At 37.0% G+C, this 27,192-nt stretch overlaps 1 protein-coding gene across 1 annotated transcript in view; it reads left to right on the forward strand.

Annotated features, from left to right (window-relative positions):
* The window catches only part of LOC150094672 (uncharacterized), a 212,368-nt gene that overhangs the window by 47,250 nt on the left and 137,926 nt on the right, over positions 1-27,192 (forward strand). The window contains exons 4-5 of the mRNA XM_090411413.1: positions 6,203-6,316; positions 16,996-17,103. Of these exons, the coding sequence (XP_090267539.1) occupies positions 6,203-6,316; positions 16,996-17,103 (222 nt within the window). The remainder of the gene's footprint in view (positions 1-6,202; positions 6,317-16,995; positions 17,104-27,192) is intronic.

Here is a 27,192-nt window from a genome sequence, read left to right on the forward strand (position 1 = left end):
GTTTATTGTATAAAGTATTTACAGTTATAAAAAGTGTTTGTGTGTAAGTTGATGAAGAAAGAAGATTATCGGTAAGAACATTCCAACCATTAATATTCCTATGCAGAGATGTGAGTGTGTTTCATCCTAGAAATTCCTTATGTTTACAGTAACTATTGCGAAGATTATCTGAAGTGTAAATTTAAAAATGTTTGCTTGTAAAGAGGTGTTACTGTGATTTTATTGTATTTGGAACTTAAGGAACTGTGAGAAGACTGTATTAGAGATAACAAATTTACCATTGTCTGAGTTTGTATGACAGTATTATCAGAAAGGCTAAAGTGTTTATAATAACTTATTTAGTGATTTGATCTTAAGTGTAAAATTTGTGATTCTAAAATTAAATGTTTGTTTTTGTTAATCAAAGGTTGTATTTTGCCTGAATCTCTTTTACTGCACCATTCATAAAATATTCGAACCAAAGCGGGTGAATTAAGTAAGTTAAATATACTCTGCCAGTATATATAATAACAACATATAAGGGAAAGGTGGTTAAGAGTTGGTTTATCTTCAATTCTTGAACTAATTCAGATATAGAGTGGCGCAGTCTTTAAATATAAATTTTCTCTATATTTGAATTAGAAATTAACTTGCAACCTATTAACTAGTTAAGAACATCGTAATAACTAAATATCGGATCCAAAGTATAGATTGAGAAGAAATAGGATCCAACACCAACAAGTGGAGGAGCCATGCATCAGAACCATCAAATCAGCATACACCAATGCCACAGCAGCAATTCATTTCAATGGAAACATCTTGTGAGAATACAGAGAGGTATAAGACAGGGTGACACAATATCTCCAAAATTATTCACAGCGTGCCTAGAAGAAATATTCAAACTTCCTGATTGGGAAAGGAAATGTCTGAAGATAAATGGAAGATATTTAAGCCATTTATGCATTGCAGATGACATAGTTATCTTTACTTCAACTGCACATGAATTATAGACTCGTATTCATGAGCTCCAAATTGCTAGCAAAACAGCAGGCCTAAAGAAGACCCAAGTTATGTTCAATAGCTATGTCCAACCAGAAATAATAAAAATCAATAATAAGGAAATTAAACAAGTAGAGCATTACATAAACTTAGGACAACAATGCTTGCGTGGAAAGCATATGGAAAATTGCATTCAATATTCAAAAGCCAACTACCATTATACCTGAAGAGAAAAGCTTTTAACTAGTGTATTCTTAAAGATACCAAGCTATTTTAAACCTGGTTTTACTCCATTTCCCAAGTAAGCAAATAGACAAATAAGTCAAGTTTGCTCCTGCACATAGTGTAAGTCTAACTGACCCACAAGGTAGTGCAAGTCTAGGCAACTTGTGGTAAAGGTGGAATAAGCTGTGATCACTATTCTTGATATTTACCCTTAATGCAAAACCCATCTCCTTGAGGAGATGTATGATGCTAGTTAGACTTACACTATGTGCAGGTGCAAACTTGACTTATTTGTTTGTTTGCTTGCTTGGGAAATGGAGTAAAACCAGGTTTAAAATAGCTTGGTATCTTTAACATATATTATACCCAAGGTAAAAAACTTTCTACATATTTCTCTCATCCTGAGATTTTTATTTAATAAGGTGAAAGCACCTTTTGGTAACTTGTTTTGGTAAAATACTTATGAGCTCTGTATTACTTAACCTTGGTATTTCTAAGCTTGGCTCCCACTGATGAGACCTCGATAAAGGTCAAAACGGGTCTGGGTAGTGGCCCCCTTGCCTTTAATGCATAGCATCATACATCTCCTCAAGGAGATGGGTTTTGCATTAAGGGTGAATATCAAAAATAGTGATCAGAGCTTATTCCACCTTTACCACGAGCTGCCTAGACTTGCACTATGTGCAGGTGCAAACTTGACTTATTTGTCTGTTTGCTTACTTGGGAAATGGAGTAAAACCAGGTTTAAAATAGCTTGGTATCGTTAACATATATTATACCCAAAGTAAAAAACTTTCTACAATGTATTCTTCTTATACTGATATATGGCTGTGAAACATGGACACTGAATGCAAAGGAAATTCAAAAATTAAGAACAACACAGTTTAGTATGGAAAGAAGTATGCTTGGTATCATAAGATTGGATCACAAAAGGAATACATGGATAAGAAATCAAACCAAAGTCTCTGACATCATAGGAAGAGTGAAACATCTGAAGTGGCAATGTGCTGGAGCATATTGCTTGAAGACAAGACCAACGATGGACAAAATAAGTACTGGATTGGATTCCACGAGGAAAAACAACCACAGAACTGACCTAAATCGTGGTGGATTGATGATGATATCAGATTTGCAGGAGTGACATGGGAAAGAAGAGCCATGGACAGAGAGTTTTGGAGTAATCTTGGAAAGGCCTTCATCCAGCAGTGGATCGACAATGGGTGATGATGATGATGATAATATTCCAGGTGCGCACTGCACACCCTTAAAATTCACAAAGAAATAATTTCTGAGAATATTTTAATTTGAAAGAAATAGTCATAAACTGTTACAATTATCAAACAATTCAAAGTGACTGTAAATCAGATAAGGCAATCGTTGCAATTGAAGTTTGCTTTGACTAGTCGTATGTGAAGAGAGAGAGAGAGGACTGTGATTTTTTACGAGGAGTCTATGACGAGGTATCTTGAGAATGTTTTATGGCTAAAGGTGAGGAGTAAGTATACAGCACACACACTCAAGTACCTTCACACTTTCTGACATTTGTGCTGGAATTAAAGGCATGCGGTTCTCAACAGCACAGTCAGCTTAGTTCTACCGAGTAGATTACCTGCATTCAAGGTGTGCATAGTGGTTGGTTATTCTTGGTAGATTTCTGTTTGAATAACTGTGTATTCTTTTAAAACAAAATTTATTTTTATCCTTCTCAATAACTGAAAATTGTTAAAGATGGTAAATTACATTCCACTCTTCAGAATTTATATAGTGTTTACATCTCAGAAACGAAGGATTGAACTGTTTATACATCAGTTTTATATAAATCTCATTAATGAAGGACTGAACTAGGTATAAACTGAATGGTTTTTCCTAATAAAGTAACATTTTTATTAAAATCTAATGATATTTTAATAATGATGCCTCACCGCAACACACCTATTAGAAATACTCACCATATGCCACTGATATATATATAGACACATATGTGTGTGCAATTTATTTTTACACTGTTATGTTTAACCATTTCTTCAGTTAAAGCATAGTGCTATTGGGGATTTAACATCACATGGCTCATTCTATTTCGAATAAATCAATTGTTTGCATTCTACATTATAACAACTGTTTTCTAAGCCACTGACAATGGTCTGTGAATTTCAGACTGAAATATATGGCAGTATATTTAATAAATAATACTTTGCCTTGTGTTTTCGTGCATATATTGTATAGTGGTATACTTAGATTTTACTAAGGCTTTTGATAGATTTCAAACATGCGGAAAATAAAAATAGGATGTAGAGTATACACTTAGTAGGGTTATGTTGGAGGAGGTGGAGAGAATAAGAGATCTGGGTGTGATGGTGAATAGTGATCTAAAATTTAGTGGACACATTGCTAAAATTGTGAGTTCAACACAATGTATTCTGGCAATGATGCAGAGGACACTGACTTGTAACAGTAAGGAAATTGTAAAGTGACTAGTAAAGTAAGGAAATGGTTCCATTGTATAAGGCCTTAATTAGACTACATATAGTCTAATTAAGGCTTTATACAATGGAACCATTTCCTTAAATAGACGACTGTGCACGTATTGATCACCTGGTTTTCAAAATGATGAAGTATGGGAAAGGATCCAGAGCTGATTAAGGTGGTTTCTAGAGGCTACTGGTTAGGAGACGTGATATCATAGAGACATATGAGTTGTTAAGGGGTTCTTATTAGATTAATGTTGAAGAATAGTAGGAGATGAGAGGAGGGAAAGATGTTACCCTGGAAGCTTTATAAAGATGGCATGAGCCAAAGGAGAAAACAGGATATCGGTGAATGATTGCAATCCATTGACTAAGAGTGTGATGTCATGCAGAGAATATGAATGTATATAAGGCATGATATGATGATAGATGGACCTCCCACAATAAGTTGTTGACCCCCTGGGATAATGAGGATAATAATTATGACAATTTTTATGGCATAAATATAACTGTTTTTCTTGTTTTGTTTTTTTGTATAGCAAAAGATGTGTGTGGCCTTACAAGAAGACTTGAATAGATTGAGTGAATGGGAATGAGAATGCCAGTTCAATGTTGCAAAATGTAAAGTTCTAAAATTTGGGAAACAAAGATGGGATGTATAATTTATGCTTGGTGGGAATACATTGTTGGGGGTGGAGGATCCTGGGATGATAGTGGATAAAGATCTGAAATTTAGGGGACACATTGCCAAAATTGTGAGGATAACACAACACATTCTTGGAATGATGCAGAAGACACTGACTTGTAGAAGTAAAGAGATTCTTGTTCCATTGTATAGGCTCTGATTAGACTACGCATGGACTACTGTGCACAGATTTGGTCATCTGGTTTTCGAAAGGATGAAGAGATGTTAGAAAAGGTCCAGAGGTGACTGACTAAGGTAGCTTCTGATCACTGGAATGTTGAATATGAAGAAAGATTGAGAAGATGCAATTTACAGAGTCTAGTGGATAGGAGGAAGAGAGTTGTTATAGGATCAATTCTGAAGAGATTTTACAAAAAAAAGGTGGGAGATGACCTCTGGATAACCAGAGGCCATCCCTTGGAAGCTGTATAAGGAGGGTGTGAGCAGGGGAGTGAGAAGTAGGTTTTTTGCAAGCAGAGCTGTCAATGATTGGAATGCCTTGCAGCTTGTTTAAGGTGCAGTATGATGAGCTGTGTGTATGACAAAAGGACCTCCTAGATGTGTCTTTGACTCCATGGGTCTTAGAATAATAATAATAATATAATAGGAAGGCAACTTGCAAATTCTAATTTGAGCTGTTCACTGCTGTTTTAAAACGACTGCTGACTGATGCCAGAGTCCTGAAGGAAAAGAAATTAATGGCTGGCATGATTAAAATGCAAGGAACTAGTCATTTTAGAGTAACTTACTTCAGCTGACACAATAGTATTCTTGTTTTATTTTCCTTAATCCATAAAATAAATTAATAGATTGCAGGTACTGAAATGTTGAATACCGTCTGTCGAAAAACTTTTGAATAGTAGGAAAGTTGAGAATTTATAATTCCAGTAGTATTTATAATTCCATTCTTGGTACAGTGTATAATTCCATGTGGGGGAGGATCTATTTGGAATACCTCAAAATAAACATTAATTTTGATTTCATCTCCACATCATATATGACATGCTTCTTACATTTCATTATATATATGTTACTATCACAAAAATGAACATTCATTTTTGTGATAGTAACAAATTAAGAATTGTTACTATCACAAAAATGAACATTCTTAAAACGTTTGCATTTTTAAACTAACAGTGAAGGGCTAAGATCCTGAAATATTGCTATATATAAATTTGTGATATAGTAAAAAATTGTCAAGATCAGAAAGGAAGTAATGCAGTTTAATATCATGCATGATGGCAACCAACCATCGGTTTTCATTTTTTATATTATGGCCAAATAAATCCAAACTATATATATATTAGATTATCTTATATATAACAAAACTTAAACATTATTTATGAAATTTTCTCTCAGTATATATAATACTGTAAAAAAAAATTAGCATAATAAGTAAATTACAATTATGTGAGATTTTTTACACGTGTAATTACAGATATGTCTTTCTAATTTAACCAAGTTCCACATGCCGAGTAGCTTTGGTCACACTGATTCAATCGATACCATAAATTCAGCATCCTTATTTCTGATACGCCTTGTATTAATATACAAACATACCAGTTCTATGTGAAATTCTGTAAGTGGTATCCATCTTTTTACTCTCATGCACTACCTCACTAGTCCATGACCTACCACTTACCTTTGCTATACTTGTGTGCACTTTTCAGATATGACTGATTCCATTCTGATTGAAGATATCTCATCCATATGCACCAAATTTCTTCAATCTAATAGCTCTGAATATTGAAACTAATAGTATGAAACTTTTTTTACTAATTCATTCACATCTCTAGAACATTGCTTATTTCTATTTTATGTGTAACATATATATTTAATTGCTTTTCAGAATCAAACTGTAGTTATGATGGTTACTTTTGTCCTGAAGGATGGTGTATACCCCACACCTGGCGCTGCAATGGTATTCCTGACTGCTTGGGAGGAGAAGATGAAGAAGAATGTGGTAAGCTGTAAATATTTATGCTATTATGGAATACAGAGTGTACCAAAAGTCAGGTCCCACAGACAATTTATTATATAAATTACATGTTCAAATTGGTTGATATTTTCTTCTAAACACTTACTTACTGGGTCGTGTTGCACACGTTCTTCCATTACCCAGTGTATGGTTTCAACTGGACCAATATCATGCATCATGATGATGCATTTGGTTGAAAACCAAAAAAGAAAAGTAAAAGAGATGATAGTTCTAGTAGGAGCAAATAATTTAAGTAGTCACAAATATAGTATGAGAGAAGATATGAAAGATCTGTTGGAAGAAACAAGAAAGAAATGTGAGAGAGTAAAAATTGTAGGATTACTACCCAGATAGGACAGTACTGAGTTAAGGAGGAGGAAGAGGAGGATGATAGCAAATGATTTCACGTGCAGGCTGTGTAGAAGATATGGATGCGAGTGTTTAGATGTGTGGAGTATGTTTGATGGCAGAAGATACTTATATAAGAAGGACAGATCACTTGAATTCACTTGGCATCAGAAGCGTGGAGAAATTATTTCTTGGTATTGAGACCTAATGCAGAGAGTCAGGGAAACTAGATAATCAAAGGAGGAATGGGAAAAATCTGTGTGAAAGTTCAACAATGGTATGCAAATGTAATAAAGATATCTCTTCAAACAAGGTTATGTATGTGGTGAAGGGGTGGGAAAATATGCTTTAGGTTCGGACCTTTGAAGTATGTCTGGGGAGGGAAAAGAGAAAATTCTAGAACAAGACCAAATATATTGCATATCTAATTATAAGAATAGGTTACGTGGCAATTTATTATGTCTATATACACGTGCCAGAAGCATTAGAAACAAAGCAGTTGAGTTCATTACTTTATTGAATATGATGTAGCCTAAGATTGTTGGCATTATTGAAACCTGGCTATCAGAATCAGATGTGGTTAGTGGGATCGAGTGTAATGGGTATACCATTTTTAGGAATGATAGGAGAAGAGGAGGAGTGCTACTAATGATATCAGATGACTTAAATCCAGTTAGGGTAGAAACACAAGGAAACAATGAAGTAACAGTGTCCCATGTAGCAGTTAGTTTGAGTCTATCTGGTGGGAAGAGGAGGTTAACAGAATGAAATATGTGGTGGGGTGTTGCTACAGACCTTGCAGCAAAGCTGCAGGGAACGAAGAAATGCATCGCCAATTTAGCCTTATGGGTACCAAATGAATGATCATTATGGGTGACAAATTTTCCAAACATTAATTGGGGCAGAAGAGAAATCTCATGAGAAGAAAGAAGAGGAATTTATTGAATTGTTGCGAGACAACTTTCTCAAGCAGCATGTGAAAGAAGGAACTCGAGGTCAAAGAGTGTTGGATTTGCTCATAGCATCAGAAGGGATTTCTGTCAAGAATATGGCTATTTTACCACCAATTGGTTAAAGTTATTATTGTTATTACCCAAGACCTCATGGAGTCAAAGACTCATCTAGGAGGTCATTTTATCAAACACACAGCTCGTCATACCATGCATTAAACACGCTCAAATTCTCTGCAGACACCACACTCTCAGGCAAGGCATTAAAATCATTCAAAACTCTGAATGAAAAAAACCTGCCTCTCACTCCCCTACTCACACCCTCTTTATACAGTTTCAAGGGATGACCTCTGGTTCTTCCCCTGATCTCCCACTATTTTCTGTAGAACCTCTCCAGCATTGATCCTATAACAACCCCTTACTAACTTGTAGGTCTCTATCATATCTCCCCCCTCTTCTTCCTGTCCACCAGACTCTGCAAGTTGCATCTTCTCAATCTTTCCTCATACTCGACATTCCAGAGGTCAGAAACTACCTTAGTCAGTCGCCTTTGGACCCTTTCCAACATCCTTCTGAAAACCAGGTGACCAAATCTGTGCACAATAGTCCATGTGTGGCCTAATCAAAGCCTTATACCATCGAACAAGAATCTCCCTACTTCTACAAGTCAGTGTCCTCTGCATCGTTCCCAGAAGCCTTTGTGTCGTCTTCACAATTTTGGCTATGTGTCTCACAAATTTCAGGTCCTTATACACTATCACCCCCAGAACTCTTATTTCCTTCACCCCTGACAATATATCCTCACCAAGCATAAATTCTGCATCCCATCTTTGTTTTCCAAATTTTAAAACCTTACATTTTGCAACATTGAACTTGCATCCCCATTCCTGTGCCCAATCACTCAATTTATTCAAGTCTTCTTGCAAGGCCACAACATCGTCTCTACTCTTCATGGTTCATCCCAACTTTGCATCATCTGCAAACAACTGAATATCTCCATCCAAATCTTCACCAATATCATTAATATACAAGTTAAACAGCAATGACCCTAAAACAGACCTCTGAGGCACACCACTAGTAACTTTTCTTTTCCTGGATATCGCTTCCCCATACAGAACTTATTGATACCTATCAGATAACTACACAATCCACTGCACCAATCTAATATTCAACCTCATCCACTCCAGTTTGACTATCAACTTATCATGTGGTAATCTATCAAAACCCTTTGCAAAATCTAAGTATATTACTGTGTATCGTTCTCCTCTGTCCATGGAAGCAATCAACTTATTGTAATAAGTAAATAGATTACTAAAACATGACCTCCGTTTAGCAAATCCATGCTGTCCATGAAAGATAATACCATTGTTGTCAACCCAATTCTGGATCCTAGTTCTCATGAGCTTCTCAAAACAACTTAACTACAACACACCTGACACACAGATAGGCCTATAGTTTGATGCTTGAATTCTATCACTTACTTTGTGAAGTGGCACAATCTTGCCCTCCTTCCACTCCTTAGGAACTTAACCAAGTGCAAGACTCGTATTAAAAAAATATGTCAAGGCCGCCGTCAACTCCCTGGCACATTCCTTCATAATACATGGTGATATATTATCAAGTCCCACAGTTTTATTTACTTCTAGTTTGCTCAACTCCCTATACACCTCTTTCTCACTTACAGTGAGTCTCTCTTCCCAATCATCAACTTCTCTCAATCTCTCTATGAAGTCACATTCACACGATTGAAAGACCTTTATGAATTGCTCATTAAGTATCTCCACTACACCTTCTGGAATAGCTGTTTTTATTCCATTTTCTCCAATCAATGTCATCCTTCCATAATCATTCTTTTTTTCTTTTGCTGGCTGCATATCGAAAGAACTCCTTAGGATTATTTTTGGCTTCATTAGCTAACTGCTGTTCATACCTCTCTTTAGCTATCTCACCAACCAAGTCACCCGCCTTGCCCGGTCTTTGTAGTCCTCATGAAATTGGTTATTTCCATTTCTCTTATGCTGCTTCCGTAATGCTCTTTTTCTCTGTATCATATGCTTAATCTCTTTATTCATCCATTTCACACCTACTTTATTTAACCTTCTCACTCTTGAAATACATTTAGACATTGCATCTACTAAATAGTTTTTGAAAATCCCCCAAGCTACATTGATTTCTTTTCCAGCTAACTCCTCATTCCATGCTACACCTGCAAGCTGTCTCCTGAGCTCTTTATAATCACCCATCTTATAATTCCACATTTATCCTTTTCTTACAGAGGTCCTCACACTGCTGGCAACCACCCAGGTAATCACCTCATGGTCACTCTCACCAATTGGTGGGTGATTTGATACTTCATTTATAATTACATCCTCTGATGAGATGACCAAATCCAAGACCCTCAATCCTCGTGTCCTCTGTTACATGCTGTCTGAGATAGTTAGCCCTCAAAAACTCAAGAAATTCATTTTCTTTGCTTCCAGTTGCTATCTCATCATTCCAGTCTATATTGCCATAATTAAAATCGCTGATAATGATCACTCTTTTCTTATTTGCTTGGTAAATTTGATTATTCATTTCATAGTCACCACCATCCACATTACAAGGTCTATAACAACATCCCACCAAGTATTTGATTCTATTCACCTCTATCTCACACCATACTGCCTCAAAACCACTGCTACTATTTCTCTCTTGCATCTCTGCATTGTATGGACATAACTCTTTCTCTATCATCAATGGCACTCCCCCCCCTCCCTTTTTACCCCTTCTATCCTCACGAAACACATCATATCCTTCCAATTCTATTCCTGTCAGGATGCCGTGCTCATCTATGTCTCACTTATTCCAACAATTTTTGGGTGAACAGACTCGATTAGTACAACCATTTCATCTGCCTTGTTTCTTAGACTTTTAGCATTTGTATATAAATACAACAGCTCATTCCTGGATCTACAGCTAGTTCCATTGATAACACTCATTCAATGTGATCTCTCCATGCTCGACTAATTGTATTGATACTCCAATTAAAACAGGTTACATGCTGAACTACAAAGCTGGAAATTATGATCAACTTTGGAGAATACTATCTTTGGTCATATGTATCAGTTACTGAATGGGAAAAATGTCAGTGATGCATGGGAATCTTTGAAAAAGTACTTAAATGAAGCATTATCTAAATGTATTCCTAGTTTTCGAAGTATAAATAGGTTGGGAATGAAATGGATGTGCAACCTTATTAAGCAAGAAATTCACAAGAAGAAGATGATGTGGAATGAATATCGTGAGAGTAAGAGTGAGAGGAATTATGAAATATATGAAGCTCCAGTCAGAAGAGTAACCGGTATTGTGAGGAAAGCTAAATCGGAGTATGAAAAAAAAATTGGCCATGCAAGCTAAAGGCAATCCAAAAGAATTTTATCTTTATGCCACAAGTAAAAGAAAGAATAAATGTGGAAGAATAACTTCATTGAATGCAGATGGTACTTGAGCATCAGAAGCTATAAGATTGTTCAATTAATCAGTGCTCACTTTGCTAAGATATATCAACCAGGTACAGTGCTATTGATACATTGGATGAAGAGGTAGAGGTTCATGAAAACGAGGTTGAAAAGCTGTTACATAACCTGGATAAGAATTTGTCAATAGGGACAGTGTGGTAGTGAAAATTTTACAGAAGTTGGTAAGTACTTGCATACAGAAATGGGTAGACAAACATGCTATACTCTGCAAGGAACAGCATAGGTTTACTAAAGGAAGGTCGTGTATTAGCAATTTGATCATATTTTCTAACAACGTTATGCCCGAATTGGATAAATTTGAGATACATGGCTGTTGAGTTCGAGGTTATATCGTAGTGTGTAGTGTTCGTGCAAGCTCCTGATAAGATAAGTATTATTTTCAGTTATCGTTGATAAAATTAGTTAATATTGCGTAGTTTTCTTTGCCTTGCGTATTTTAGTGCGTCTGTTTGTGTGTTTTTGGTGTGTATAACTTATTATTTGATAAAACACGTTGCAATAATTATGGCACCTGTACGAAGGAAAATGACGGCCAGTAATGATGGTTCGCCATCGTTATCAAAGAACAGTAGTATAAAAGAAATGAGTCAGTGTACTAGCTGTGAAATGTACGCTTTACGGAGTGCAGTCGGAGTGTGGATAGATGATAATAAAGGATTGAATGTGTGTAGAAAATGTAGGGAGAATGAGGAATTGAAGTGTATTTCGGATCGTGAGTGTGATATTTTTGTCAACCTTCAGAATGAAGAAAATAGCGATATGACAAGAAACGGCAAGGTTGTACATGAGAATTATGAGAGTGTGAATGATAGTATTAATGGTTTCTCAGAGAATAAAAAAGATGAGATAGATGCATTGAATGAGATCGCGTTGTTGAAAGGTGCGATAGAAAGGGCAAAACAGCAGCTAGAGTGCATGAACAAAAGTCGACTGAATGAACCAACCAAGAATAAAAGGTATGCCAGGAAAAATAGGCGTATGAATGTGAACATGGACAAAATGAAGGATAGAGTGCTGTATGGAGACTCGTTAGTACGAGGTGTGTTAGTAGAGGATTTGACAAAATCGTACCAACCTGGTGCGACCATAAAGGATGTAACTGAGTCTATTAGAGAGCAAAAGGAAAGGGTGAAAGAAATGATTGTTTTGGCAGGTACGAATGATTTGAAAGGAGATTAAATGGAAATGATAGAAGACCTGAATGAATTGTTTGCGGTAGCAAAAGAAAAGAGTAAGAGAGTTAGAATGATTAGTCTTTTGCCACGGTATGACAGTGAAATGTTTAAAAGTAGGGCCATAATTGCAAATGACTTTATGCATGGGTTATGTATGACGAGTGGTGTGGAATTTGTGGACGTGTGGAGTGAGTTTGATGGGCGAAAGGATCTATATAAGATGGATGGCTTGCATTTGAATGGTTATGGTGTAAGAAGACTTGAGAAAGTGTTGCTGAATGTAGTGGATGTGCAAATTCAGGGAAACTAGATTCGTTAAGGGGGGGGGGAGTAGATATACAGTCCTTAGGGAGGCAGTTGAATGTAAGAATGAATGTAATATGCTAGGGCAAATAAGGACAACAAACCAGAGTGGGATAGTTAATATAAGGCATCAAGGTAGGGTTGGGGCTAATGGGGGTCTTAAATTCATGTACACTAATACTAGGAGTATTAGGAACAAGAAGATAGAGTTTTTGGCCATGGTTGGCACTTCCAGACCACAGGTTATTGGTATTAGTGAAACATGGCTGACTGTAGATGATATAGCTAGTGGGATTGAATGTAATGGGTATAGTGTGTTCAGGAATGACAGAGAGAATAAAATGGGGGGAGGAGTATTGTTGATGATAGCTGATGAGCTCCAGCCAAGGAGAATAGAAGTTGAATTGCAGGATAGAGAAAAGAGCACATTTGAGGCCATTTGGTGTGAGATTGTGGCTAGCAGAACTAAATATACAATTGGGTGCTGCTATAGACCAGGTGATGGAAAAGATGGTGGTGACAGTATGCACAAGCAAATAGAAGAAATGAGTGGAAGGAGGGTGATTATTATGGGAGATTTCAACTATGGTCGCATTGATTGGAGTGAGGAGAGGACACACGGGAGGAAGGAATTGGATTTTATGCGGTTATTAAGGGATAACTATCTGCGACAGCATGTAATGGAAAATACTAGGGGTCAGAGAGTGCTTGACCTAGTAATTACATCTGAGGATTTGGCTGTAACAAATATGACCACATTGCCACCAATCGGTGAGAGTGATCATAGGGTCTTGACTTGGGAGGTGGCTAAAGGTGTAGAATTTTCAATTAAGACAGGGTACATGTGGAATTATCGGGCTGGAAAGTATGACAAGCTTAGGAGTTTGATTGGCTCAGTGCCATGGCATGTACAACTGCAAGGACTAGAAGTTGATAGTGCATGGGAGGTGGTTAAGAAGTGCTTGCATGAAGCAATGGCTGACTGTATACCTAGAGTCCGAATAATAAATCAAGTAGGGGTTAAATGGATGAATAACACCATTAAGCTTGAGCTCCAAAAAAAGAAACAACTATGGAGGTAATTTAAGGAGAAAGGTGACCGGCAGGCACATGAACGGTATAAAGCGCAGGCCAGAAGGGTGACGAGTGTGGTAAGAAAAGCAAAAAAGGATTACGAAAGAACATTGGCCATGCGGGCTAAAAAGAATCCTAAACAGTTTTTTAGATATGTAGCAAGTAAAAGGAAAAATGTACATGGCAGAATGATTTTAAAGAATGCCGATGGTAGGGAGGTAACTGAATCAGTTGAGATAGCTGAGTTGCTGAGTGAGCACTTTGCAAGAATATATCATCCAGGTGGTGACATTGCAGAAATGAATAAACCAGTAGATTATACGGGAATTGTGGTGAATGAAGTGGAGGTGAGTAGTCTATTGCATAACCTCAATGTCAATACATCTGTCGGGTTGGATGGTATACCAACTCGTGTAGTACGAGAAGCAGCTAATGAATTGTCAGTACCCTTGACCATTTTGTCTAATTTGAGTCTCGGGTCTGGGTTAGTCCCGAGCAGGTGGAAGGAGGGGAAAATAGTTCCACTGCATAAAGGTGGTTCGTTCCAAGACCGCTGTTGTAAATTACCAACTGATTAGCATATCAGGAATCATTGTCAAGGTCTTAGAGAAATTAGTCAAGAAAAGAATACAGGATTGGATAGATGAAAATGGGATATTGTATGGGGGACAACATGGTTTTGTGAAGGGTAGATCATGCCTTAGTAACTTGCTCACGTTTTATAACACAGTGACAGCTGAACTGGATGGGGGTAATGGGTTTACAGTGATACTACTGGACCTTGCCAAGGCCTTTGACAGGATACCACATGGAACCCTAATCAGTAAACTGGAGCAGATGGGGATAGATATAGGGTTGGTAAGATGGATAAGAGGGTGGTTGAAGGAGAGATACCAGAGAGTGGTTTATTCAGGAGTGGAGTCAAAAAGACGTCTTGTGACTAGTGGAGTGCCGCAGGGCTCTGTTCTTGGACCACTGCTTTTCAATTTGTTCATCAATGATATTGGAAAGGATTTGAGAGGAAGTGTTCACTTGTTTGCTGATGATGCAAAGTTGTAGAGCAATTGTGAGTGCACAGGATGTCAAAATTTTACATGATGATTTGGATAGTTTGGAGGACTGGGCTAGGAAAAATGGATGTCAGTTTAATGTGGCAAAGTGTCAGGTTATGCACTTTGGGGTGAAAAGAATAGCAGCAGTATATCGCATAGGTGGAACCGTACTCCAGGAGATTGATGAGGCCAGGGATTTAGGAGTGCTGGTGGATAGGGAGTTGAGGTTTAGGGGGCACATTGCAAAAGTAACTAAAACAGCTCACCAAATCACTTGGCTTATGAAAAATACTTTAACATGCAGAGAGAAGCAAGTTGTTGTTCCTCTGTATCGAGCCTTGATAAGACCCCATCTGGACTTCTGTGCCCAGTTATGGGCACCAGGGTTTCTTCGTGATGGGGAGGAAGTGGAGAGGGTCCAGAGACGAGTGACCAAGATGATAGCAGATCTGTGGAATGAACCTTATGAGAATAGGTTGAGGATTTGTGGGTTGCAGAAATTGGACGATAGGCGAAGGAGGGGTGATATGATTGAGACATTCAAATTACTGAAGGGTTTTTATAAGATTGATCCAGAAGATATTTTTGAAAATATGACTGGTGGTGGGAGGACTAGGGGTCATGCATGGAAGCTGGGCAAGAGCGTGGTTGACAAGGGTGTTAGAGCTAGGTTTTTTACTTGGAGAGTGGTGAATGAGTGGAATAAGCTTCCAGAGTCTGTTGTGGGTGCTACGACCGTGAATGAGTTCAAGGCAAGATATGATAGATACTGTGTGAATGTTGAATAGTTGTTCCAGACATGATGTTAGGGCCTCCCTCGATGAGTCTGTCGACTCCTTGGAGTTTCCCGGAACAATAATAATAATAATAATAATAATAATAAAGGGAATGGATCCACTATGATAATGTTTTTTCTAAGGCATTTGATAGGACACCACACGAAAGGATGTTGCATAAACTGGAAAATATGGGATTGGAATATAAATTCTCGACTTGGATCTGGGGATGGTTGACAGACAGATATTAAAAGGTGGTAGACAGTGGGTGTGAATCTGCCAGATTTAAGGTGCCAGTTGTGTACCTCAGGGTTCAGTCCTTGTGCGATTAATGTTCAATCTATACGTTAATGACATTAGGAAGGATCTAACAATCTAATAATCAATCAGGAAGGTTGCATAAACTGGAGAAGATGGGATTGGAATATAATGACTTGGATCGGGGGATGGTTGACAGACAGATATTAAAAGGTGGTAGACAGTGGGTACATAACTGGCACCTTAAATCTGCCAGTGATGTACCTCAGGGTTCAGTCCTTGGGCAATTAATGTTCAATCTGTATGTTAATGACATCAGGAAGGATCTAACATCAGATGTGCAATTGTTTGCCATTGATGCGAAGATTGGCAGGGCAATCAGAAATACTGCTGATATTCAGTAATTACAAAATGATTTGAATAGACTGGAAATTTGGGCAAATGAAAATGGCTATCAATTTAATGTTAGTAAGTGTAAAGTTATGCACTTTGGTTTGATTAGAGTTCCAGCAGCATATTATATTAGCAGGGTTATGCTTCAAGAAACTGAAGAGGCAAGGGATCTTTGCATATTGGTGGATAGGAATTGAAAGTTCAAAGGTCACATAGCAAAAGTTGCAAATACAACTCAGAGGATAATTGCAATGTTGAAGTGAACCTTGACACGTAAGAATAAGGAAGTCATTTTGCCTCTTTATCATGCTTTGATAAGACCACGCCTAGAGTTGATGAGTTAATGAGTTGAGCAGGATGTTTATATAAACATTCCACAATGTTTTTGGAATGTATACTCCTATGGAAAAACAGTTTTTCATGAAACAGTTTTATGGAACCTTTTTATAAAGATAGTTGGGAAGCATTGCTAAATCATCCTAACTTGAACAGTTCTGTGCATGAAATCTCATTCTGTAATCTTTCCTAGGTTCATTTTATTTATTTTCATTTCTGTTCAATTTTTTTTTTTTTAATCTGTGAATAAAAGACCATATGTTACTTTATTAAAGCTGCCATGGCACTTTTAGAAATTGTGCCATTAATCCAAAAATTCTACAGTTAAGTACTTAATTTTAATTCACATCTTCTATTCTTTATTTTGTATGATACTTTGGATCACCTACAATCCATCTGTGCCTCAACAAAATCCTGATTATTGTAATGATACTGAGTGTGTAAAAGTTTTGACATAATTAATAATCTGTTTTCTTTTCAGCATGTGCTGAAGACCAATACCAGTGTAGAAGGGGTGGTTGCATTTCTTTTTCAGCTGTGTGTGATGGAATTGTACATTGTCCTGATGGGAGTGATGAATGGAATTGTAGTAAGTTATTATGAAATCTTCTTATTAAAAAAAAAAAAATAAGTTAAACATGCATTCATTTGAATTGTACACTCCAAGTACCACAATAGTTGTCTTGGTCAAATTTTTCTTGGGGGACTGACAGAGAACGTGACTTTAAGTGTGACATCACTTGTTTTAAAGTGAAGAAATGTGAAAGAGAATGATTTTTCAATTTGAGCACAAGTGTTATGATTTCACTTTGCAAGTAAATGTTCAAAGAATTAAGGTAAGATATGCATTCAAAAATTTCTTGCTTTTTTTATCTCCTAGTTTTTAATTGGATGTATTGAGTTGTAGAATGTCTGCAGGATGTTAGGCTAAAATATTTCAGATGAGAATCTGAAGATCCAGTACAGACTTTCTGCACTGATTCTATTAATGCAGTACTTATCATACTACCTTGAACTCATTTACTAAAAAAGCACTTATGACAGACTCCAGCACATCATTCCACTCATTCACCATTCTTCAAGCAACAAATCTAGTCCTGATATTTCTACTGGACCACATGCTTAACCAGTTTCCAGGGAACTGGGTAAGCATGTGGTAAACCTTTTACTACCTTATATATCTCTGTCATGTTGCTTCTTTTCTGCATGAGTTCACTTATGCAACCAACAAACTCTCAGTCTGTCCTCATAGAAAGCATTCAATAGACCATTCACCATGTTGATTACTTGCTTCTGGATCCTTTTCACCACTTCCACAACATCAAAAAAACCCAGATGACCAGCATTGTGCACGATAGACTAGATGTGATGATAACAAAGCTTTATAAAGAAGAATAATATATCTTTTCTTCATTAATCAAATAATTATCAAAACTAGTCTGACAACTTTTACAATATGCCTTCTGAACTTCAACTTCTTTCATCATCACTCCTAAATCTTTAGCCTCATCAGGTTCCTGGAGTACAGTTCCATCAGTATAACACAGTATACTTGTAGAACATGGAACATAATGGCATGTTATTGTAGTTTGATGTAATAGAGTTATGAACTTTGGGATTTCATCCCAAGTTCCAAGATTCTTTCTTACCCTTTCTTCAACTTATTCAAACCTTCTCAGAAGCCATAGCATTGGCTCTGTTATTAATAACTCTTCCACACCTCACATCATCTGCAAACAGTTGACTATCTCATTGCAATTCTGTGACAATATCATTGGCCTAATGATGGAACTACAGTGTTACCTGTACTGACACCTGTGTGACCCCACTGGAGGCATTCTTTCTTTCAGATACTGCTCTTCCACCTACAACCCCTTTCATATCTATCAGATTTCTAGTTTCCAATCCCATCCACTAACTTGATAACTAAATCCACATATTACAAATTAACATTAACTTGTTATATCACCTCCTGTCAAATGCCTTTGCAAAATTCCAGAAAATGACAATGTATGCACACTCCTAAGCCACTATTCATCCCTCACCTTCCCCCATATGAGGTCATTCCTGCTATCATCCATCTTGGCAACATCATTCTGCTTACTTCCTCAGAGAGCAACCTCTTTAAATGCCTTCATCCTTTCACGTTCATATACAACACATTCTGTCTCTTTTTTTGCACAAAGCATTCTTCTAGGATGGGCTGGCAATTTGGGATTTAGCCGACCAAATTGTATTCTTATTGGTTAAACCAAAATAAAAAACGATGGTACAACATGACAAAATTTCATGCCGGCTGTGGCGTCGGCCGGTTAAACAAAGCCCAAGTTGTTTTTGCCAGGGAACCAGGGCAAACAGCGATAAGTCAGCTACTGGAACAAATCTGAAAACAAACCCCAACTCAACATCACCAGAATTAAAGATCGGTACTATCAACATAAGAAGCCTGAATGGCAAAGAAATGGAGCTAGCTGAGGAATTAGATAAGTACCAGATCGACATAATAGGGGTGACTGAAACAAAAAAGACCAAAACTGGTGAGATCTTTCTGAGCAATAAATACAAAATGTTATATTCAAGCAATGACAATCATGGAAAAGAAGAAGTAGCCATAGTATTCAACACAAAATACGAGGCTAATCTTCTTGAATGGCAGTCAGTCTCAAGTAGAGTAATGTGGGCAAATATGAGAATGGGGAACTGGACAATGAGACTTATTTGTGCCTATGGTCCCACAGAAGGTTCTACTAAGGTAGAAGTGGAGGAATTTTTTGATGCTTTAGAAAAAGCAACTGACACAATGAAAAAGGAAAAGTTGGTCCTTGTTGGGGATCTAAATAGAAGAGTAGGAAATGATTGTGAGACATACAAAAATATTTTGGGAAAATTTGGAGAAAAGAGCAAAGCTAATAATAATGGCAAATATCTGTTGGATTTCTGCTCAGGACATGGACTGGTTATTACTAACACCATGTTCCAACATAAAAATGTGCACAAATTCACATGGAGAGAAGAGGCTAGGAATAAGAAAAGTCTCATTGACTATGTTATTGTTGACAGTGATGTTTTCCCCATGGTGCAGGACACCAGAGTGTACAGAGGATTTGAAATTGGAAGTGATCACTACTTAGTCTTGAGCAGGATAAAATTGAATTTCATATTGAAAAGAATAACATGTAAGAAAGTTTTAAAACGAATAAAAGTTGAGCAGCTCTCAGATGTGAACTGTAGACTAAAATACACAAAGATTATTGAAGAAAAAATGAAAGAGTTCGAGAACAGGAATCAAACCTTGGGGATTCAGTGGCAAACTCTGAAGAAAACATTGATTGATTCTGCCAGAGAGGCATGTGGTGAGGTTGTCTGCAAGGATAAAAAAAATCAGAACTCCCTGGTGGACACAGGAAGTTAAAGAGGCAGTGAAGGAAAAGAAGAAAGCATATCAAAAGTTCCTGTCAAATAAGTCAGCTTGTGCTCTTAGAGAATATAGAGACAAATGCAAGAATGCTAAACACTGTGTAAAACTTGCTAAACAAAAGTCATGGGAGGAGTTTGGCAAGAATATAGAAAATAAATATCAAGAAGGTGGCAAAATATTCTGGAGGTTGTTGAAAAAGCTTAGGAATGGAGGAAAGAGTGCTGTAAAAGGAATTAGAGATGATAAAGGTGACATGAAAACTGGAGAAAAAGATATCCTTGAAGTATGGAGTAATTACTTTGAAAAACTGCTAAATGAAACAAGCAGTGATGACAGCACAGTGGTAAAAAACACTGACCAGTCATGCAGTCAGGAATACATATCCATACTTGAAGTAGAAAAAGCCATCAAAGGCTTGAAATGTGGAAAGGCAGCAGGAGTAGACAATATTTGACCAGAAATGCTGAAGTATGGTGGAATAAGAGTCTTACAGTGGCTGCACTGCATAGTTCAGAAAGCCTGGACAGAGGGACGAATTCCTGATGATTGGAGTAGAGCTCTCATAGTATACCCATATATAAAAAGAGAAATAAAACTGAATGTGAGAATTACAGAGGTATTTCCCAACTGAGTGTTCCTGGCAAGATCTTTGCAAGTATACTTGAGAAACGGTTGAGAAGAATTGTGGAAGAAAAGCTTGGTGAAGAACAAGCTGGATTCAGACCAAACAGAGGCTGTCAGGATCAAATCTTCACTTTACGACAAATAGTCAAGAAAGCATGGGAATATAACAAAGATCTGTATATAAGTTTTGTCGATTTGGAAAAGGCATATGATAAGGTGTCAAGAGAGGAGCTATTCAATACGCTGCATTTATGTGGTGTCAATGGGGCATTATATCAAGCAATACTTAGTCTTTATTTGAGTTGTAAGTACAGGAAGATGGTTTAGTGTTAAATCTGGTGTGAGACAAGGATGCACATTATCCCCTCTGTTATTCATTATCTATATGGATCACATTATGAAGGAAAGTGGTATTAAACATGATATCAAAATTGGAGATGTTAATGTCAGCTCTTTGCTTTATGCAGATGATGTTATACTTCTAAATAAATCCGCTACAAGTCTCCAAGATTCTCTGACTAAATTGAATAGTTGTTGTAATAGATATGGTATGAAGGTCAGCAGTAAAAAGACAATGAAAATAGGCAGAATCATTGAAAATGTCAACTGTGTTGTGAATGGAGAACCTGTGGAACAAGTAAAACATTTCAGCTACTTAGGCATGATCTTTACTGAAGATGGTAAATTACATACAGAAATAGACAACAGAATCAGCAAAGCTGGTATGGTGGGATGTCAATTGAATAAATTCATATGGAATAAGAGAGAAATTAGTCAGAACACTAAATTAGCTGTATACAAGACAGTGTTCAAACGAGTTTTAACTTATGGATCTGAGAGCTGTGTCAGAAGTAAAACACTTGACCAAAGACTAGAGACCACAGATATGAGAGTCCTGAGAAAGATTATAGGCATGAACAGATGGCATCAGTGGCAATATCATATTAAAAATGAGGATATTAGGAAAGAACTTGATATTGTCAGCATTCAGGAATGCGTTAGCAGAGCTAATCTCAGGTGGTATGGTCACCTAAACAGAATGGGCGAGGAAAGATTAGCAAAACAAGTGTTCTCTGCCAGGTTGGCAGCAAAACGACCCAGAGGAAGATCAAGATATAGGTGGATTGACACGGTACAAAGTGGCTTAGACGATAGAAATATAAGATCTGATAATGTTGGAGTCTTGACAAGTAACAGACTGATTTGGAGGAAAATTGTAGATAGGAAGTTAGTAATGATATAATTTTTTCATGTAGTACTATCATATCCTGTACACCCATTGTGGGTACATGGCAGGAATTTGATGATGATGATGAGCATTCTTCTATCATCAGATGTGCTCCAGGTATTCACATATTCCAGACCTCTATTCCTACATATTCTCACTATTATGTCAGTTCATCATTATCGCCCCTTCTCAATATTGCCATACCTAGACAACACACTTGCTGAAAAGGCTCTTAGTCTCTTACATCAAGCTCTAATCTTTCACTATCAATTTACACTGCTCTACAGTATACCATTACAGCCACATTATCTGATCCACATTTGAACTTTTTTTCATTGCCATAATCACACTCTGTTGTTCTTCCAGGCAAGCACTTCTCTAACATTCTGCTGTTCTAGCCTGTTCACCATAAATCATTAAATGACTATATATATTGCACTCCACATGGCAAAATTTCTTCTCACAATCTGATTTTGTGTTTGCTACCATTCTGATCATCCCTCTTACTTTTGCTTTGTACAGCTCATAAGTATGCTGATCAGGTGATCACATCTCTCTTTATTTGTTTATAAACTTTTTATAGCTTCTACTTTAATGATGCATCTCATCCATTTAACTCTCACGTGATTTATCTTCCTGATGATGTGCAGTCTGATACTGTTTCCTTCAGACATCCTCGACTAATTTCCATATGCAGCTGGCATCCTTCTTTGCAATTTATTTTCCATGGCACTGTTCAATAACTTCTCAGTTTGTCATAATCACCAGCTCTGTAGTTTCACATATCTTTTTTTTTTTGTGAAATTTTCATTTAAAAACTGAAAATTTCATATATTTAGCTACTTTCCAGCTTAAAACTGCATAATCACTCTTTCTCCATTTGGAGTCTAAATAGTTTCCTTGGTTATGGACAAATAATCTTGTGCTGTCACCAAATAAAACACTTCTCCAGCCTTCCCCTCCCACACACACACACACACACACATATGCTGTTTCAGATAATTATCTTTATTTCTTTCTCTGCATGCATCCTTTTCTTTCCTTCTTCCAATCTGTGTCTCTATAGTTGAAGCTTCTCTCATAATAATTAGCTACTCTGCACATGTCATACTAATTTTTTTCCAAATTCCCTCTACATCTTCCATTGCAACCCCCTGACCTGTAACAGCAACTGACTATATATTTTGTTCTGTTGGCCTCTGTTTTACACCACATATCCTCAAGCACTGCCTTTCAGAATATGTGGTGTTCTTCTGAAGTTATAACCCTCCCTTATCCTGTTCTGCTACCTTTCCACTCTGAAAATATAAATATCCTCCACATTCCATCAGTCTGTCATCTACTATTGAGTAATTCTGCCAGTTAAAGATACCAAAGAATTATATTTTTGTTTAATCTTTTATCCAAGTGTAAGGAAACAAAGTTTGTATGTGAAGAATCTTCACGATTAGGCGACTTGCATATAATGGTTAATGACTTCATATTAATTGCCTTAGTATCACATAATGCAAAGTGCATTATATATAATGCTATATCATACATACCGTATTTGCCAGCGTATAAGACGCACTTTTTTTCTTTGAAAATAGGTCTGAAAAATAGGGTGCATCTTATATGCCGACACTCAGTTTTTTAATTTTCATTTCTGGAAATTTTCTCTGTTCTGAGTTACGCAATTTCTTTATTGCTTCCTTGTTGGTGTGTGTGAGAGCATTCCAGTTACTTAGAGCAGTGTTTCTCAAACTTCAGACATCCACGTTCATATGATTTGTGCAGTATTAACAAAAGATCGTGCTATTAAGTGACAAAGACAAGCCAACAGTTGAGTTGAAATGCTAATTCTCTTCAACTGAATTCCTTATATAATATCTGAAACACATTCACTATATATTTCTTCGTTTTAACATGTTCACTCAAACAAAAACATATGTTGCACCGGCAAAATATAGTTTTGCTTGAGTCATACAGCATTTTCTGTGGGAGGGGGACATGCGATTCATTAGTTAGTGCCGTTTTTATCCCAGTTGTCTCTAATTGCATAGTTTGTTGAGAAACATATTGCACAGCCTGCAGATGTCTCTGTACCTTATTCAGTGATACAATAGGAACATTTTATGATCTCGAACTTCACAGATACATTGAATTTTATTCTATGCATTAATGATACATAGCCGAAAATATCCGTGGATCCCCTGAAGACCTTTCACATACCCTCCCTCCCCCCCGGGTATACATACCACACTTTGAGAAACACTGATGTAGAGTTCAGTGGATATGCATTCGCTGTCATCGACGATCACAGCTGTGTCCTGTTCGTTTAAACTTTTCAATTGTTGTCGCAATTGTGAACAGTGATAAATTTTTGCCGTTAAATTTTCGCTAAATTTCTTGGCAAATTATGGCTGAAAAACTTCAATATTGTTACAATATTGTATACAAGCTACGTGTGATTGCGTATGCTAAAGAACATGGAAACAGGGCTGCAGAGAGGCATTTCAGACCACCCCCAACTGAGAAAATGATAAGAACTTGGCGGAATCAGGAAGAGGATTTAAAAAGAGCAACTCACGGTAAACATAACCTACAAAGTGGAACAGCAAAATGGCCAGAACTTGAGGCAGAACTGAATACTTAGATTTTAGACCACAGAAAAGCTGGACTTTCAGTTTCTACAAAAATGATTATTCATCAAGCGAAAACGATAGCCACTAACAGAGGGATCGCCAACTTTACTGGATCAACATCATGGTGTTCAAGATTCATGAAGAGAAACCAGCTATGTATGCGGACTAAAATAAAAATATCACAAGAGATACTAACTGAATATGAAGAAAAAATGATTGAATTTCATCGATTCTTCATTAACTCAAGGAAACTAGAAAATTTTGAACTTGCACAAATAGGAAACATGGACGAGGTTCCGCTAACTTTTGATGTGTCCTCAAACAAAACTGCTGGTTCCAAGGGCACTAAACATGTTACTATTAAAACTTCGGGGCACGAAAAAACTCACTACGTGGTTGTTTTATCCTGCTGTGCTGATGGGACAAAATTGCCGCCACTATTGATTTTTAAAAGGAAGATGCTACCCAAAGATAAACTGCTTAAAGGAGTGTTTGTACATGTTCACGCAAAATGCTGGATGGATGGAGGAGGAATGAAGTTTAGGATAGATAAGATTTGGTCTAGGTGCCGTGGTGGACTGTTGAAGAAGCTTGCCATGCTAGTATGGGATCAGTTTCGTTCTCACAGAACAGACGATGTTACAAATAAACTCAAGGAATTGAAAACTCAGATGTAATTCCAGGAAGTCTAACTAGTCAGCTTCAACCTTTAGACATCTGTATTAATAATCCATTTAAGGGATTTATGAAGGAGAAGTGGAACAGCTGGATGCAGTCTTCAGATATTGAGGTTACACCATCAGGAAGAGGCCTAGCATTTTTTCTCAAGTTTGTGAGTGGGTCAAAGCTTAATGGGATGCTGTGAAAACTGAGACAGTAGTTAAATCATTTAAGAAGTGTGGAATTAGTAATGCACTGGATGGTACAGAGGACAATTTGTTGTATGATGACTCAGATTCTGATTTAGAAGATGTTTCATGTGTCTCTTCATTTAGCTCTGGAGATGAATTTCTGGGTTTTGACGATTAAAAGGTGGGTACTCTTTCCTAGTTAGATTAGGTATTTGTTGAAAGTAGACCTACTTATTATTTTATATTTGAAATACTGTAAATTCATTATAATATTCAGTGATAAAGTTTTTTTCCTAAAAAATGTGTACAAAAAAAGGGGGGTGCGTCCTATACGCCGGCAAATACGGTATATAAAATTATATATATTTCTAACCCAAATAATCTTATAACTCAGTATACTCCATTAAACTCAGCAGTAGTTTCACCAGAAAAACTTGCAGAAACTTCAGCTCACCCCATTGACAGACTAAAACCATCCATTAAGCCAAGCATCAACTCCACAAGCCGCCAGCAAGAACTGCTCATCTCCCAGGTTAAGGCATCCACCAAAGAGCCCCAATAAAGGCCATGTCAATAGAAACTATACCATAGGCAAGTGTCCAGTGAAATGCAGTGATCAAGACACATCACTGGTCCCACATCTGGGAATCAGACCCAGAAGAGATACCAGGACTAACTGCTAACTATTCTGTCAAGATGGATTCATTTGACCTGTTGTCCTCTATCCTTTTTTCGGATTTTCAATTAAATTTCTGGATTAAGGAATATTATTCAGCACTTGGCTCTTCCATTGTGGGCTACTGACTACTAGTGAGTTGTTTTCTTCTTTTTTTTCTTCTTTCCCCCTTAAAAATGACTTGTTTAGTATGGTTTTTTGGGATGTTTCTCCCAAAGACAATAATATTCCAAGCCCATTACTGTCTACCACCTTATGGTAGATTCTTTTAATTGAGCCTTCAGCTTGCTCATTTTGAGCTTCTGGTAGTGGGTTTTAAAAAACCTTACCTGTTCAGTATGATTTCGGGACATTTTTGTTTTGTAGAATCATGCTCACTGTAGTCTGCCACTTAGTGGATTAGGGTGGAAAGCAGCATTTGGAAAGCATTTTGCAGCCTCAGTGATATCAGCTTCTCACTGAAGCTGTATATTTCTTATCGGCCATGGTGCATTAAATGCTATTTGTAAACATTTATTTAGGATTGTCTCTAGTTTCCTGATGTTTGAATTTTGCTATGTGACTTCACACAGATAAGCTGTACATCAGAACTGACCCGATCAGGGTCTTGTACCACAGCAGTTTAACCTTCCTACCGGCTAGGACGTCTATAGACGTCCAACTAAATCTGGATAAGATTCAGCCCACCTGTTTAAAGAACCTGGATAAGAAGTGCAATTTGACTGTCATGTCCATTAGAAGGTGTGATAAACCCTCACGCTGAAGAGAAAGGTTAATCGGATTATCTCCCATTCGTAGCTGCCTCTCAGTTGCCTATAACAAGAAACGGACTTTCTTGTTCCATGCTGGTGAACTGGATTTTAGTTATATATGATAGACTAAAAATAGAGAAATTATTTATATTTTTGTTTTCTCTTTTTATTGTACAATACAATTTTAATTTCTGGACAAAATAAAGGTCTTGCATAATTTCTTCACTTAACCAATTTAATTTTTTATTTTTTTGCACTAATTTTTTTCTAATCGCTACTAGACAAAAGATTTTTCTTTCTTCTAGAAGAAATTAATTCACGATAATTATTTGGAATATTCTTTTAAAAAAAGAAAAGAAAACCGGCTGCCTACGTTCCAGGTTATATTAATTTTATTTTTGTACAAAACCATCGAAATCGAATAATACTTAACAGATTTCCTTTAGGACACGCTTGAGCAACTTTGCTTTATAGAGAATAACATGAAATTCTTTAATCATATTAC

The sequence above is a fragment of the Typopeltis vanoorti genome, chromosome 21, assembly GCF_054136105.1.
Source record: "Typopeltis vanoorti isolate ZY-2024b chromosome 21, IOZ_Tvanoo_1.0, whole genome shotgun sequence".
NCBI classification, from domain to species: Eukaryota; Metazoa; Arthropoda; class Arachnida; order Uropygi; family Thelyphonidae; genus Typopeltis; species Typopeltis vanoorti.